This window comes from Pholcus phalangioides, unplaced genomic scaffold (assembly GCF_987345545.1).
Source record: "Pholcus phalangioides strain wild (caught in Gottingen) unplaced genomic scaffold, Ppha-v1.0 ptg000018l_1, whole genome shotgun sequence".
In the NCBI taxonomy this organism is placed as follows: domain Eukaryota; kingdom Metazoa; phylum Arthropoda; class Arachnida; order Araneae; family Pholcidae; genus Pholcus; species Pholcus phalangioides.
This window is the reverse complement of record NW_028301611.1, coordinates 10,796,922-10,813,705: the sequence shown is the minus strand read 5'-3', so window position 1 is coordinate 10,813,705 and position 16,784 is coordinate 10,796,922. Positions and strand designations below refer to the sequence as shown.

The 16,784-nt window shown below is 36.0% G+C and overlaps 1 protein-coding gene across 2 annotated transcripts in view; it reads right to left on the bottom strand.

Moving 5' to 3' along the window:
- LOC149071724 (uncharacterized) overlaps positions 1–16,784 on the bottom strand; it is a 36,429-nt gene continuing 19,645 nt past the window's right edge. For both annotated transcript variants that reach the window (XM_089247865.1, XM_089247866.1), the window contains exons 11-21: positions 16,659–16,727; positions 13,318–13,368; positions 11,476–11,526; positions 10,519–10,575; positions 8,739–8,795; positions 7,258–7,338; positions 5,770–5,946; positions 4,029–4,081; positions 3,876–3,942; positions 1,931–2,105; positions 1–1,308 (exon numbers count right to left, since the gene is read on the bottom strand). In XM_089247865.1, coding sequence (XP_089103991.1) covers positions 750–1,308; positions 1,931–2,105; positions 3,876–3,942; positions 4,029–4,081; positions 5,770–5,946; positions 7,258–7,338; positions 8,739–8,795; positions 10,519–10,575; positions 11,476–11,526; positions 13,318–13,368; positions 16,659–16,727 — 1,397 coding nt within the window. In that variant the 3' untranslated portion in view covers positions 1–749. The remainder of the gene's footprint in view (positions 1,309–1,930; positions 2,106–3,875; positions 3,943–4,028; positions 4,082–5,769; positions 5,947–7,257; positions 7,339–8,738; positions 8,796–10,518; positions 10,576–11,475; positions 11,527–13,317; positions 13,369–16,658; positions 16,728–16,784) is intronic.

Genomic DNA, 16,784 nt, shown 5'->3' with positions numbered 1-16,784 from the left:
AACACGTCCCATATAAGAGAACTTTTTTTTTTTTCCCATGGACGGCAATTTCATACAACTACACCCCAACTGCCATATAATATATTTTAAGCAGTTGCATTAAGACTTTACATTTGATATTGGGAACGATGACGTAGAGAACAATATACATAATTATTTGTGTATGGCAAGAGACGCATCAAAGTTTGATGAAATATCAATCGTGATGTACAACATCATATTCATGTTCTACATAAGGTGTTGATAACGAATGAGAAATCATAAGGATAACGTAATGATGAAACAGGAATCGACAAAAACTGATATTTCCTGCGTGATCGATTCATATATATACATTTTGCAACATGCTTTTACAATGATTCCATCTACAGTGTTTCGTGGCGATGAAATGATTATTTCGTGAAATGATGCTGTGATTTCTAATATCAGAAGATGGAGATTGGGCATGTAACATTGATGAACACGCACGTTTCCAGTACATTCCTAGAATAAAACTCTAATTTCACGAGATGGTGAGCCAGAAATGAATGAAAAAAATCTTCAATCACAGAGTGCTGGAAGAGGTAGAATCACAATTTTTGGAAGAACGAGAGGCGCACACATGAGAAAAGTACGATGCCCCAAATCGACAAAAATCGATGAAACAGATGAATTATTTTTACCGTCCTAAATCCATTTATTCAAATGAGATATGGCAAAAACGTGCTACACAATCGAACATGAGTATGAACACACTCAAAAGAAATGCATCAGCTCTTGAGAATTTCCTCAATTTCCTGAAATATGTCTTCAGTCTGTTCCACAGAATTTTCATTCTCGTAGAAGTCACCATAATCGTCACTCTCAGTCAAGAACGTGTCAACATCTTCGACGGATATAGAATGTTCAGCCACTTTTGTAACGGCTCTGTCCTCTATCTCAGGTACTTCCTCATGTTCTGAGATCTCTGTATTCTTTACACTGTTTATGGCGATACAGAGATCATCATTAGAGTTTTCTGTTGTTGTCTCTGGAAAGGTTTCTTGAAGACTTTTCTCAGAAAGTTTCTCTGTGGATGGTCTGGTCACAGCATCGCCGATTGTAAAATCTGATTCCGAAGAATTTGTGGCTGGAACAGATTCATTTGTGGTAACATCGAGGGGAGACTGTTTGTTAATTTGGAAGAAGATATCTAGCGCACTGGACTTTGTCTCTTCTTCGCTCTCGATGGAACTTTCAACAGGTTTAGATTCCTCCTCTCTCGTCAGTGGCATGGTCTTGGTTGGTGGACGGCGGCGAATAAAAGAACCTAAGCCAGATAAATTGATGCTGTAAGAGAAAAGAAAAAAAGAGAATAGTTATTATAGAGTGGGATATGACATTTTACTGGTGAAACATCTATCCTGGAGATATACCATTCATATTGAAAGGGGCTGTATTAGTTATTGAAATAACAATGATAACTTTTTAAAAAGACACCTTGTGCTTTTAAAAACCTACTTACAAAGTCGTTGCCATCTCTCCTGATGTCAACAAAAGAAAATTACACATTTCTAAATGCATTATTCGCTGAGATATCTGAATTCGAAAAACGGAGGAAAATTGGGAAGAGACAGTGTTAAATGTGGAAAATCTGTTTTACCCGCATTTAATGCTGTTTTTCCCAAACATTCCTTTATCACACTTTAGTAATTGGAAGTTATAGCACATGAGGAAAAAAAACTTTCTGTAATTTATACAAACCCCTTGGAAAATTTCAGCCATTTCTAGTAAAAACACACCATTTGAAAACTTTTGTAATTGAAATTATGTTTCTAAAGTCAACGGCTGCAAAAATATCTGACGTGCAAACAATTTAAGACAGCCAATAGAAATTAAAAACAAAAGAATTCTAAAATACAAAATATATGTTACGATAGATTGTCATATTCGAGAGAGACCACACACATACCTTTTTTCTTTTTTGGTGCCTGGAAGCTTGAGACTAGAGTCGTCTTCTTGTGTCAGTTTTGCCAAAGGGTCTTGTGATTTACGAGTGTTTCCCAATGCATCAGACGATCTCTGCAAGCGTAAAATCCTCCTGGAAGCTTTGAAATCAGTAGACGGCTCACTTAACTTAGAATAATCTACAATAAGAAAAATAATTTAAAAGCATTAAAAAAATGTAAAAAGTTATAATAAAAACCAGCTGGCAACTCCAATCACATAAAAAAAACATGACAAATCGCTTTTACAGAATTTTGAATCTCTATGCGCCAAACTCCATTAATGTTTATGAAAGTAACAATATTTGCTAAATGGTGTTTGTGCATTAATTCTATAATTTAATGAAAAAAAAGAAAAACTGGGATGATAGTGTATATATTATGAGACATTCTTGAAGAAGGTGACATGAGTGGGAAAAAAAGTGAACAGCTTGGAAATAGTTATAATATTTCAATGTTGTTTACTTCTGCTGAAACAGCTTTCCAGCCATTCAACAAGATTACAAAGAGCTATGGAGGCAAAGAAAAAGGGAGTGACATGCGTGAATTAATATTTTCAATTATTTAATGTATATACAGTGTAAATAAAAACCATAAAAAACATATTTCCAACAACATCGATAATTTGCGTTCAGCATTCAAGAACCAACTTTCTATAATTGATGGTCTTGACCACCTGTTCAGCTTTGACAGAGTTCCCACGCATAGTTCCCCGCCAGCGATAGTGAAAGAGCTCCTTGCAGGAGAAAGAGCCATATGCGAAACTTGAGCCGTCTACCATGGCTGGTTGGTCCTTGCAACTGGAAGGCTTGTGGGCAGTGGAGGACAGAAAGATCATCATCAGAGATGTAAACCGATTTAACCCTGCCAATGCTTACAAACACTGGTCGACATTCTATCAAAATTTGGTAGATTTTTTCAGATCTTAAAGCACCTGATAGGGTCCCTCATATGGAGACTCTAAGCATTTCTTTACTCTCTTGTGTGTAGGAAAACATGTGCACAGGACAGCAAGTCTTTGCTGATGAAAACAGCACAATTTCCTTAGTGACAAGACTGTCTTGGACTTAAATTTTCCATGGCACTTTTTAACTACTTCACCACACACCAACTCTGACCATATCGCTATAGTGGAATTTATTATTGTTAACAAGTTGGGTTGGAAATGAAGGTACCATCTATCAGTGGTTGCTTTGAGCTTGTTAGGAAATTTTTTTATATATATTCTTCACCCAGTTCAGACCTGACAGCAACCTTCGTGGTGGTAGATGAGCATCTTACCACTGCAGCGGTTTTTAACTAGTCTATGAAGTTTGATGGATCTGTAAGATTATGGCTAGTTACGAAAAACTCCCTGGAAGTCAAATTGGTGCACCATACACCATTTCTCTAGTGATGGCTAGCAACTCCTCCTCCTTCCAGGTGGCTCAAAAACCCACCAGAATCTCAGAATCATAGGAAGTACTGTTACCCAGCAATTAGTTGCATGAGCTTCCATGGCAGACATAAGATCTCCACAGAAGCACTCTACTTGACTATTTGTTTCTGTATGGTAAGATTTGATCCTGTGGTGAGTGGTTCCCAGAACTTGGTTAGAGCCTTAAATAAAGTCTCAAACTGGATACCTTGATCTGAGGAGAGTCTGTTTGGTGAATCAAGTAACCCATCCAGAATAGAAAACCCCAATAAAAGTGAATCTCTGGAATTTTCTGATCTGATTGATGCAATCACTGAATCCAAATTACAAAACTAGTGCTAATGAAGTATGCCAGAGTATGCAAGAATATCATAATAAAATTACGCTGAAATGAGCAGGCAGGGGGTAAGAAGAACTCAAGACGTCGTTTTGAACTTGGAAACAAATTTTCACTCATTTATGTAAATACAAAATTAAGTGACCAAAACACTGACCTCCACTCTTGGGGGAAGAGTTTTGGTGATCTGCAAGACCATTCTCCTGGTTGGGTGATAGCTTGGCCTGTAAAATAACAGGTACAATAGTTAAAATGACAAACAAAGACAAATTTCTTTTTGCTTTTCAAATATATGAGATTGTTACCTTACCTTTTTGAGAGGGCTCTCTGAATGCTTTTGTTTGGTAGGACTGAGTCCGTTACCTGTACCATGAGAGACAAAAACTAGGTTAAGAAAAGTACATTTGAAGCATTATAAAGGCACAAACAATGGTACATCAATACAAGCGATTCTCAAAGTATGAGTCGTGCCTCCCAGAAGAAACAATAAATTTTATCAAAGGCATCACATTGATGCATTGTATATTGACATTGGCAAACCATGAGTGATTAGAAGTAGCTAGAAATTATCCGATTTATAGTTAAACTATCATAATCTCTAAAACCACACAAGTACTTGTGCTGCTGTTTCACCAAGCGGTGAATACCCTGCTCGTAGAAGTCCCTTGACTGTAATCAGAACCAGTTTTGAACATTGTCTGTGTATTCGCTGTATGAGTAAAAATAATGACCCTTCAATATCTTTTCAGCAGACCAAAAATCTGAAAGTCACATAGCGATAGATCTGGGCTATATGGTGGGTGAAAACACACCAAAACTTTGCTAAAGTGTGCTGCATAAAACCAGCTGCATGTGGCCATGCGTTGTTATGCAGCAAAACTACTCCAGAGAGCAGCTGGCCTCCATTGCTGCATGAAAATGGTGCAAGGTATTGCAGTAGCTGAGTAGCATTGTTAGTTTGACCCCAGTCCAGAAACTCAAGGGAAAGCGGTCCTTCTTGATAAAAAAAATACGTCAGAATGCCTTTGCCCTTACTCTGCACCATCTTCGACTTCTTTTGGTGGCGAGAAGCTGAGAAAGGTATTGAAAGGTTATAGTTTTTACTCAGACAGTGAAGTCATGGACAATGTTCGACATTGGTTTGAATTTCAGCTAAAAGACTTACTTCTATGAGCAGGGATTTTACAACTTGGTGAACCAGTGGGACAAGTGCTTGTGTGGCTTTGGAAATTACGTTTGAAATAAATCATATCCATTTCGTTCTGTGGCAGCTGTTCCATTTCTCATTTGATCTACCCTTATAGTTTATGGGTAAGTTGACTACAAGTACAAAGATGAACAATCTGTGCTTGGATCTTCGTCTGGCCTGAGGCTTCACTAACCAACGCCGCATGGGGCAAACTTAAAATTAATATATCTCAGTATTTTAAAGCACAGTGATGGTCGGCTGAAGTTGGTTTTCTGTGGTTCCCAACTTTGAGGTGCAGATGCAAGCCAATCGCCCCATTTAAAAGTCTCCCCACAGAGAGCAACAGACCTACAAATGAAATTAAATCATTACACTTCGGGGCTGCATACATTTCACTATATTTCTGAAATACAGATGGCAGCACCAAAAAATCAGACACCACTAGATACACACTCAGACTATTTTTTAAACACACAAACTTACACTTCCGGCACAACTCACTAGGTAGTAAATTTACCATAGATGGCGATAGACTCGAGTGGTGCTCATTTTTAAAGAATGGAAATGATTAATATCCCATAAGCATTAACCATTCCACATATCTAGCCCGCAGTATGAAAAGATTGATTCAAAACTGATGTGCATGCAAGAGTAACCGCCTTCTTTTGCTGATGCAGCCCAACCTGATACTTTTTCAAACACTTGCATGCGCTTCAGGAGATTTTCAAGGACTTTTATGGAGTTGAAAATCAACATTTTATCATAAGGACTTTTCACAACTTTAAAGAACCATATGAAGAAACAAAATGATACTTTCAAGTTTGCTTTCTTCAAAGGGGAATAATAAACTGGGTATGCTTACTCATTACAACAGCCTTTACTTGATATATTTCCCTCGCAGGCCGTTTAACCCTTGGTCTTGAGACAATGGATGTCTGATCAACTTTGTTAGTAAGTTCCTCAATAGATGTTTTTGGAGGAGTGGATATTGTCGTTTCCTTCTTTGGCGATGCCCTGTGACTCAGTTTTATAATTTTGCCTGAAATCACAATTTTATAAAGAAATTTAATGAAGTTGAAACACTGATTCTTTACAGCTTATGAAAATGATAAAATATGAATATTCGTCTCTTAGATAAAACTATTTTCTCCAAAAAGAGAACAGACATATACAAACTAATGAAGGTCGTAAATGATAGCGCACTATATGTAACTGCAACCCGATTGGGTTGCATTCAATTCTCGGTGATCAGTTGAAAGTGTTGTTTTACTTCATATTCACATATACAGGTTGTATAGGTAACAGGGGTATGGCATTTCACTGGCAAACCCCTGATCTTAGAGACATACTTCCAATTAGAAAAAATATCCAAATAAAATGTACCATAAATATGACATTCATGTTTCAAGTATTTATTAAATTTAAAAAATTGGCTTTTCATATATTCCCAGTGTTGTCCCAGAGCTGCTCTCAGCATCAAGAGCGACACAGCAACCACCTTATTGGATTTTGGGCACACAGGGACGGTGAAAAAAAGTTAATTTTCTATTCAAATAACCACACAACCCCTGGCAGCATGAATGACATCTGAGTACTGCACGTTATTTGGATCTTTTTTCTAATTGGAAGTATGTCTCTAGGACCATTTGATAATTTTTGACATACCACAGTTATTTTCTGCACACGAGGGCAAATTAGACTGGGATCTACAATTTATTGTAGACTCTGAACGGTAGCCCTTTTTTTAAATACTAACAGAGAGGCTAGTGCGCTAACCTCTTGGTGTCAGACTTCCTGCAGTAGCAATCTTTTCTGTGGTAATGTCGCAACTTCTGTTGCACCCCTTAATCAGGAAAGGTCTCTAGGATCAATGGTTCACCAGTAGAATGCCCTGCTACCTATACACCATGTATATAGGGTGCGTGTAAACTGCTCAGAAAAAATTTGAAGGGTTGGAGGTACACATCAAAGTCAGAATGGAGTTGAAGGTTGTCATCAGGTCTATGGTTTTGATCCGGAAGGGGAAGAATATAAACAAGATCTTTTCCTTACGAAGCTTGAGGCAACCACAGATATAGATGGCATCTTCATTTTCAATACAACTCCACAGATTGTTTGTCTTGGTTGGTACTATCCTCCCTCTATTTTTTCTAAACAGTTTGCAAACACCCTGTATAGTGCAGCTTAATGCTGTCATAATTGCCAAGTGCTGATTCTTCATATTGTAACCAATATAAAAATTTTTGGTCAATGTGATCAGAGTCTGGTTATTGGTTGTAAATCCCTCTCTCAGCAATCAACCATAATACAATATATTCCACAATACATGAACATGGCAGATTTTACATACTTTTGGGAGCCTCAGCTGAACTTTTTCCTGATTTCTCCTTGCGAATTTCTTCCAGAGTTTTGATTTTGAAACGCAGGTCATCTGATAAAAAAAACAAAAATAATTTCAGAATGACATATAAGATGAAGATAAATTTACATAATTTCATTCTACAAAAAGACCAAGAATTAATAAATCAACAGTAAAATCACAGATTTTTTTTTGTTTTAAATACTTTTAATGCAAATAACACTCAAACTATGCTAAAATTATGGTAAATGATAAAGAAACGTGATGGCAGGCTAATTAAAAGTTTAACTGAAAGGTGTGTGTGCAGTCTGAATCTTTAGGAACCATATGTACAGGATGCATAGCAAATAGGGGGGAATTGGCATTTTACTGGAAAACTGTTGATCCTAGAGGTGTAATTCCAGTTGGAAAAAGTTTCACAATAACGTGTAGTACTCAGATGCATCATTCATGTGACACAGGGTTGTATAATTAATAAAGTAAAAAAAATCAACTTCTTTGTACTATCCCCAGGTGCCCAAAAACTGAATTAGAAAGTTGTTGTCCTATCTCTCCTGATGCCAGCAAAAACTATTTCCATGTTTGTTTTAAGTGCAATATTTGAAAAATTGAGGAAAGTTGGGAAAAACAGGGTTAAATGCAGGAAAACTATTTTACTTGCATTAAATTATGTTTCTTCCCTCAAATTTCCTCAGTTTTTCGAATTCAAATATCTCAGTGAATATTGCACTTAGAAGATATGTAATTTTTTTACTGGCATCAAGAGAGACAGGGCAACAATTTTCTCACTGAGGCACACAGTTACTGTATCAAAAGTTAATTTTTTAATTTTAATAACTATGTGTATGTATTAACTTTTTAATTTAACCCCATGAAACATGACATATTGTTAGGAAACTTTTTAAATTGGAAGTATACCTCTAGGATCACCTATTCGCCAGTAATATGCCATACTCCCCCCCCCCCTCGTTTGCTATGCACCTGTATATCATCCAAGAGCCAGCTAATTGTCATTTAATCTGATCATTTTTGTCGCACCACTGCCATTTCCTGCACACGAGGGGTAATTAGACCAGACCTGCCGATCCTGAACGGCAGCCTTTTTTTATACTCATCAAGAGGTAGGTGTGCTGACCCCTCAATGTGGGACTCCCTGCAGTAACAATCTTCTTATGTGGCATGTCACAATTTCTGCTGTACCTCTGCGTCAGGAAAGTTTTCTGACAAGGCCGAACCGGGTATCGAACTCGCAACACAATTGTCATTTAAGGACAAAAATGAAATACCGAATAAACATTGATAACAAAAAGTAAACGATTTGTGACCTATTTGTCAATATTCAGATCCCCTAAGCATCAAGTTCTATGAATACTTCACATATATATGTCGATATATAAGTTACCACAGGAGCTGAATTAAAAGAAAAATAATTTAAGAAAAACATTGTCTCATATTGAATCGCATTCACATACCTTTTACTTTCTTTTCTTTTGATACACTGGCAACTTTTGAAGCTGTATCAGATTCTCCTGTAAGAGAGGCAACACATCTAATGAATAATAATATCAATATATAGAGCAGAGGTTGTCTGTTTAAAAAGTGTTTTAGGTTTTACAGATTGATTTTTGGAAATGTGTATGAAAATCATGCTCAAATCAACGAAAAGAATTCTTGAAAAATCAGAATTTAAAATAGGAGAAAAACAAGAAGACAATGTTATCTTAACTCTTAGATGCTTGAAATAACGATGTATCAGCTTCCCGTTTGCCTTAAAATTCCCAAGGTGCCAATACACGGCTGGCTAAATCCCCAAAAATATACATGTCCCAATCAGTATTTTCTCTACTGAAGTCGTGCATGAGGTTGAAAAAAAATATATGCCCAGTCAAAATTTTTACATGCCCTGGGCATGTCAGGCGATTGATTTGTCTGGCCCTCTGCCAATACCTGTGGCGTTTGGTCAGAACATGATATCTCCAAAAAATGTCATTTTGATCTAGTAGTAGGTCTTGTTAATTATAACTAATTAGAAGTGAGATAGATGCACAAATACGTGTGTACGGCTAAACAACAATCTGACGTATGATATTTTCATTTGCGTGTATGATTTCTGATTTTTAGACAATGAAAATGCTATATCTTAAAAATGTGATTTCGGAGTTATGTTCTGACCAAACAACAAAGATACATCAACTCTACTTTTAAACTTATCTAAAATTTGTTATTTGACACAAATCGATCCCTGCTACTCTGTGCTCAGATGGCAAAATGTTGTCACTTTAAAATTTCAGGATGAAAAATTTGTAAATAATATTTTGCCAACATATGATACTGTGGCTTTTTGACTTATTACAATTCACCTTCATTGTTTCCTCATAAACTCTTTTTTTTTGGCAAAAGTGACATAACATTTTACCATCTGAGCACAGAACTGAAGATACTGTGCTCCCTCACACGAGATGCATGAATATGCAAATTATTAGAAAAAAGAAAGGGAAATAGTGTTTGAAGATTTACTCTGCCCATGTTACTTACTGTATGGAAGTTATTTCCCTGAAATGTTTTGTAACATGTGTCAACAGGGATACACATTCACATTTCTGGCAAACTTAGATAGCTATATAAGGGATCCAGGTGATAAAGAAAGAAAAATGTCAATTTGCATATTCATGTTTCTGGAGTCAAGGGGGTGAAATTTTCGTTCGTCTATACTTTCGAAATGGGAATTGCTTTAATGACGCCTGTTGTGGCGTTGTATTTGTATTTGACTGTACTATTATATATATATATATACACTAACAAAAGCAATTTTATCCTTCTCTGTCCATTGGATGCAGCTTACCTGCTGTGAGGCATAAAGTGAATTCCCCCAATAAACAATATAAAATTGACTTTCAAGATAACCTTGAAGTTTTCAAAATTAAAGCGTGAGCTTTCTGGACTAAAAATACAAATAATGTGAAATCAAAAGGGTTGATTTACACCAACTTCTTAATTTTTCAACAAGTTTGCAAATATTTGTGCCATCGTTTTCTGTACACCTCCCAAGAAGATCTTGGCTTTACTCAGAAAGACCACTGTAGCATGAGAGGTTGCACTTCTGAAGAAAATGGCCAATTGGGTGTTTTAAAAACAGTTGAAGAATGCTCTCATACATAGTACATTCTGTGATTAAGCCTAGCATCCTGTGGACAAAACTTTCAAAAACAAACTTGAAACCGTTCAGAAAGTGTGATAACAAAATAATATTACCTTCAGTTTTCTCTTCCATCATAATCGTAGTTTTTGGTGCAGGAGAGTCATCACATACTTCAGAAAAGTAAATAAAATAACACAATTAAGAGATTTCAAATTTCACATGCAAAATATGAAAATAAAAACTAAAAGTTTCACAATATACTAGGACCTTGGTTATCCAAACTATGATAAAGTTTCTGGTCATCCAAGATAATTTTTACAAATTGATTTCAAAAGGTTTCATAAGTGCAAATAAAATGGCAAGCAAAATTTTTTTTCTATTCTACAGCCTCTACAGTATATTGAGACATCTCGATAATAGACACCACGAGACTGACAGTTTTATCTGATAGCGAAAAATACCCGTTAATGTATAACCAAATACCTCTTACTTACTCTTAAAAGCCCTTACTTAGGAAATGTCTTGCATAAAAAAATTCCCTTTCAAAACAAAGGGAAATTAAAAGACAATTTGTGATTTGATGCTGTGGAGACCATGATCAAGTTGAACCCAATAACAGATGGCAGTACATGTACCATCTGGGTAATAAGGAAAGAACAAAAAAATATATATATATATATAAAAAAAATGGAAAAACTTTTTTGCTCACTCACTGTTCCGAACCCACATGAGCGTTTCAATGCGCAAAGCTGCCTTCACAATACGCACAACAAAACGAATATGCTTAGTTTAGTTCTTAATTATTGTTGTACCCGTCATCATTATATATTCAATAGTAAAACATGTTTATCCACATTATATATTAAAGTGTAAATATGTTCACCACTGTGTACGCTTCAATTTGAATGCATGGAAGTATATGTATATAATGTATGAATAGGCCCAGTTTTCAGCTGTCCATCACCATCGCAATACACTGCATTAGTTACACGCTTTACTGTATTTAAAAAACATTTAAAATATGCCAATTCAATTAAATGAGACACTTGTGCTAAAATGAAAAAAATTACCTTGATTTTTTTTATTCTTGTTCACAGTGATGGTTATGTTTGGATGATTTTCTGAAACAAAATTGTGAAATCAGTCTTATAATGAGGAGGCATGTTAATAAACATAGTAATATAGTGAAACCTGTATAAAACAGAACAGAATAGACTGAAATAATAATGTTTTAGACAGATTTCCATTTTATAGCGTTGCAAATAAAAGCACTAATCACACATTGACCAGACTATATTTTGATTCCCTATATTCCCCCCCCCCCCCTATATTTTGATTCTGTTTACACAGGTTTTTGTCTCAAATAGTGCCCATCTTGGACAGTTTTCACTGTATAACATACAGATCTAAAATAATTTTAATAGCCTATGAAATGAGATTAAATATCAAAAATTTATCACTGTCACACGTAACATACAATTACACATTAAAATGTCAAGTTTATGAAGATAACATGATTTTGTTGTACCCAGTCTCATCACTACTTCACCAAACACCAACTCTGACCATATAGCTATAATTTACTGCCATTAATGAGATGGGTTGGAAATTAAAGGTGCTGCTTATAGGTGGTCACCTCAAGTTCATTAGGGAAAATATCTGATCTATATCTTAACTCGGGTTTGGACCTGGGATCGTGACAACAACCTTCATGGTGGTAGATGAGTATCTAACCATCACATCACTAGGGCACACAGTCTCATTACTAGCACTCATTTGTATTTGAATCGACATCTTAAATTTGACCATGCTGCTAAGATCAGCAACATAGAAAACACACACACAAGCTTTAACATATTACAGTCAAAGTTTGTTATAACGAACTGATGTTATATCAGGAAGTCAATTATATTGAATGCTGTGTTTGAATGGAATAAAAAAAAAATCATATCATTCAGTTATAATGTTAGAATTTCAAAAGGGAAAAGTTCAATTTTTTTTTTCAAAAATACATTTTTTAAGTTTCGGAATCTTTGGGATGAGCTCTATCGGATTATGCAACAGGGTTTAGTCCAATGGAAATATATTTTGAGTAAAAATTGTATTGTAAAGTTGGCAGTTTCTACCAAAAGAGGAACATATTCACTTCCTTCATTCACACTTTGGTATTTTTTTTTTGCTATAACTTCTTGATAACGGTCACCCATGGGTCCTAAAATTCTGTCTACTAACGAGAAGTATGTGTTAGTGGTGTCTAGTAATGGGAGTGTACATTATGGAAGGTTCTGCAGTAGTATGGTCATGTTTGTTACGTTAATGAGAAGAGGGCAGTAAGGGTATTTTCCTGCGGTAGATAAAACCTTCTGGAATCAAGAGATGATGTAGAAATTCCCAATTTCTCAGACTTGACCAGCTCTAATTTTAATCAAAAGGCAACACATTTCCACTCATTTTCTTTCAAAACGGAACATTTCTAAAATTCAAATGTAGATAACCCCCTTCAATGTTGATCACAGATCATAACATTTAAGTATTATTCTACCATTTCCATATTGCTACATATTGGGGGCCATTTTCTACTTTTTTTTAAAGCAAACATATTCCGGAGGAATATGTTTTCTACTACTAAACTACAAAAATTTAGCTAAAGTGGAAATGTTCCGTTTTGAAAATAAGCTCCTTAATTTGACTTGCCATGGTGCAAAATAAATTAGTGAAAAATATTTTAGTTATTAAGCACTTATTTAGGATAGAGCAGCCCATTTCCACCCACTGCAGGGCCATATTGTTACATAAGAGCAATTTGATGAAATCCATTCCATAATGCTGCAAAATATTTCAGATAGAATTTGATCAATAGAGGAAAAAACTAATTGTAGAAAACACTCTTTAATTTAAAGCATAAAACTCACCTGTTATTTCACATGCAGATCTTTTCAATGATATCACACGTTTTCTAGGCTCTGAAAATAAACCAGTGATCAATTAATATGAGCATATGTATTATAAATATACAATTGCCCCCCCCCCCCCCCGTATTTACAGTTTCCGTATTCACAGCTTTTTTCCTTTATTGGAAGTTTTTTTGGCAACACTCAGCAATCATCATTCACGTGTTTTGTTTACAAAATTTGAGTTGTACGTGTTTAGGATGGCTCATTTTTCTAGTGCTACTGATAATGCTTCAGAAAGACAAAAAAACTTAAACTTTACAAGACAAATTGGATATAGTGACTCCGCTTGGTGAAAGTAAGGCAATTGCTGCTGTGGCCAGTAGTTACGGAATCAATAAATATACAGCGAGATTTATAAAAACAAAAGGAATCTGAAATTCGATCAACCGTGGTCGCACCTGCGGCGTATTTTGGAAGAACAACAAAAACACTTTTCCTGGTTTGGTTTCAAGGGTGTTTTGTTCTGGAAGTCACACACAATGGAGATGCAATGCCTGTAGGAACCATGTGTTTCTCATACAGAAAATGCTGTTTTTTGTGTGGGTACAAGACTGCTACAAAAAAAGGTATTCCAATTGATTTTAAGGAAAAGGCAAAAAATTTTACTCTTCTATAATAGAAAGAACTGGTGAAAGGTCTATTTCATCAGAACTTCATGCAAGTAAAGGTTGATTTCATACGTATAAGAAACGATTTGGATTACGCAATGTAAAAATCACTGCCAATCAAGCCTCTGCCGACCAGGAGGCAACTAGAAAATTTCCAAAGACTTTGCAGAAAATTATTGAAGAGAAAGATTATGCACCTCAGCAGGTGTTTAACGCTGGCGAAACTGCTTTATTTTGAAAGAAAATCCAGCTCCTAGTTTTAAGGCAAGTAAAGATAGACTTCTATGTTGTTTTGTGAAAATGTGTATGGGTACAGGATAAAGCCCACCGTCATTTTCAAATCTGCAAATCCGTGAGCACTGAAGTGAAAGGATAAGTCAAAGCTCCCAGTATTTTGGATGAACAACAAAAAGGCTTGGACAACAAAAACACCTTTTCTGGATTGGTTTCAAGGGTGTTTTGTTCTGGAAGTCAGGAGGTACCTCGAGAGTGAAGACATGCCATTCAAAGTTCTTTTGATACCGGATGATGTTCCTGGAATACCCAGATGTTGATGAGTTCAAAGCTGAAGGTGTAGAAGTCTTTCATATGTCTCCTACTACACCATCTATCATTCAGCCCTTGATCATTTCCCTGGATCATTGAATAATGCGAGCATTCAAGGATCACTATACACTACACTCAATGGAGATAATTGTGCACACAATAGAAGAGGATGCAAATGCAGAAAATGCCTTGAAGGTATGGATGAATTGCACTATCGCTAATGGCATTATTGCCATCACTAGAGCCGTGGCAGCTCATAAGAAAGAAATAGTCAACTCGGGTTGGATTAACCTTTGGCGCCACAATGTGCACTCTAGGACACAACCATTTCTACAGAGCCGATAGAAGAGATTTAAAAGACATTGTCACATTAGCAAAACAGATAGGTGGAGAAGAGTTGAATGAAATGGATATTAGAAGTCAAACAGCTAATTAATAGCAATTCAGAGGCATTGACTGAAGAGGAATTAATGCAGCCTACTGCTCCTGAAACTGAAGGGGATGGCGATCAAGATAAAGAAGTGGAAGACAAGAGTTCACCATGAGTAACATAGGCTTCGCAAATTCAAATCACAGCAATAGATTATTTTCATGACATAAATCCCTCTATGGTACATTCTTCACATGTAGAAAAATTGGTAGAGGAAGCCTTGTCAACATACTCCAACATATTTGATGATACAAAAAAAACAGAAATCACAATGTTCTTTCAGAAAACATTGGCAACATTCTACTTTTGCGTCACCCTGCTCTTCTCATGATGTTCAACGAACGAGATATACAAAAAATCCAATGGTTTCGGTAATTTGCAGATTTCCCATACTCGTGGTCACCCAGGAACCTAACCCCTGTGAATACGGGAGGGGGGGGGGGACTGCATTATGGACACATATGAGACTTGCTAAAATTATAATAGGCCTAGACATGAATAATATAATTGAAAAAATACATTTTACATGACCTATGAATGTATAGAACCTTGCCAATCCAAACTAATTGGGACCGGAACCTGCAAAAAGTTCAGATTAACAGGGTTTGCCTTTTTAAACATGGCTTTTTTAAAACTGTAATAATAATGTCCCTAAGGCAAGTTGCAGATCAAATAATTCTATTTAAAAATGACAGAAATAATTGAAGGGAAATTAAAGTGATATTTTTATCTGTAATTTTTATCTTTTTGTCCAATATTGTCTTTGCTTCAGCCAATAGTCAAGGGGAATTACGATCTACCAAACAGCTGTAAAAAAAATGTTGCTTCAATATCATTGAAAATGAGAATGAGTCCCTTTTCCATTCCCCAAAAATGGGGGAAAAATTGATGAAATATGTTATTTACTGGCCAGCAGAAGCATGGGGAAACGTGATGGAATTGTTGCTAAAGAAAACCCGGGGAAAACTATGACCAAGACTTGCTTTTGACGATAATGAAGAAACAACTAAGGGATCCGAATAAACCCTCTAGCTTTTAAAAGAAATCCCTGGTTGCAAAGAAGCAGAAGAAAAAGATGTGGATGAAATGTTGCCATTAGACTAACAGCCATCACAAATTTTTATGGACACAGATACCGTCTCCGAAATTTCAAATGGCAATGCCTCATCATCAAGCAATGGGTGAGATCAATGGTTCTCAAAGTGAGCATCGTTTCTCCTACAGACGTCACTAACCTGTGTCGTGGTGAGCTGCAAACATTAATGATTGTCTATTCAGTGCTTTGGAGTGGTTCTTTCTTAGACTATTCTGGGGCATCCCAGATAAACATTGTCGTAGCAAGGCAGCCAAGGATGGCAAAAGTTTGAGAACCACTGGGTTAGATTATAATGCTCCACCACCACCAAAGTCTCATTCAGAAACTGTGATAGCTTTTGAAACTGCCTTTCCATATGTGGAGCAGCATGACAATGCAACAGTTTGGCATGTTTCTGAAACGATGACTACGAGCTGTATCATCCGCTATGTAATGTCCCTTCTTCAAATGAAAACGGCAGATTTTTGCAAGGCAACTATGTCATTCATCCTTATGAGGTATGACTATGGATTCATTGTCTATATATGAAATGTAATGTATTAAAATGCAAAATTTGTGAATTGAAAATTTGGGAGACTTTTCTTAAAAATAGCAGCATATTCAAACAGCAGATACCAACCTTCTGCATCCATCTGTTTCTCTTCAGGCTGCCTGCCTTTTCTTCTTTTCAAAATGTCACGAAGGTCATCTAAAAACAATAAAATTTCATTAAAAAAAGTTGAAATGCGATTATGATAAATCGCCA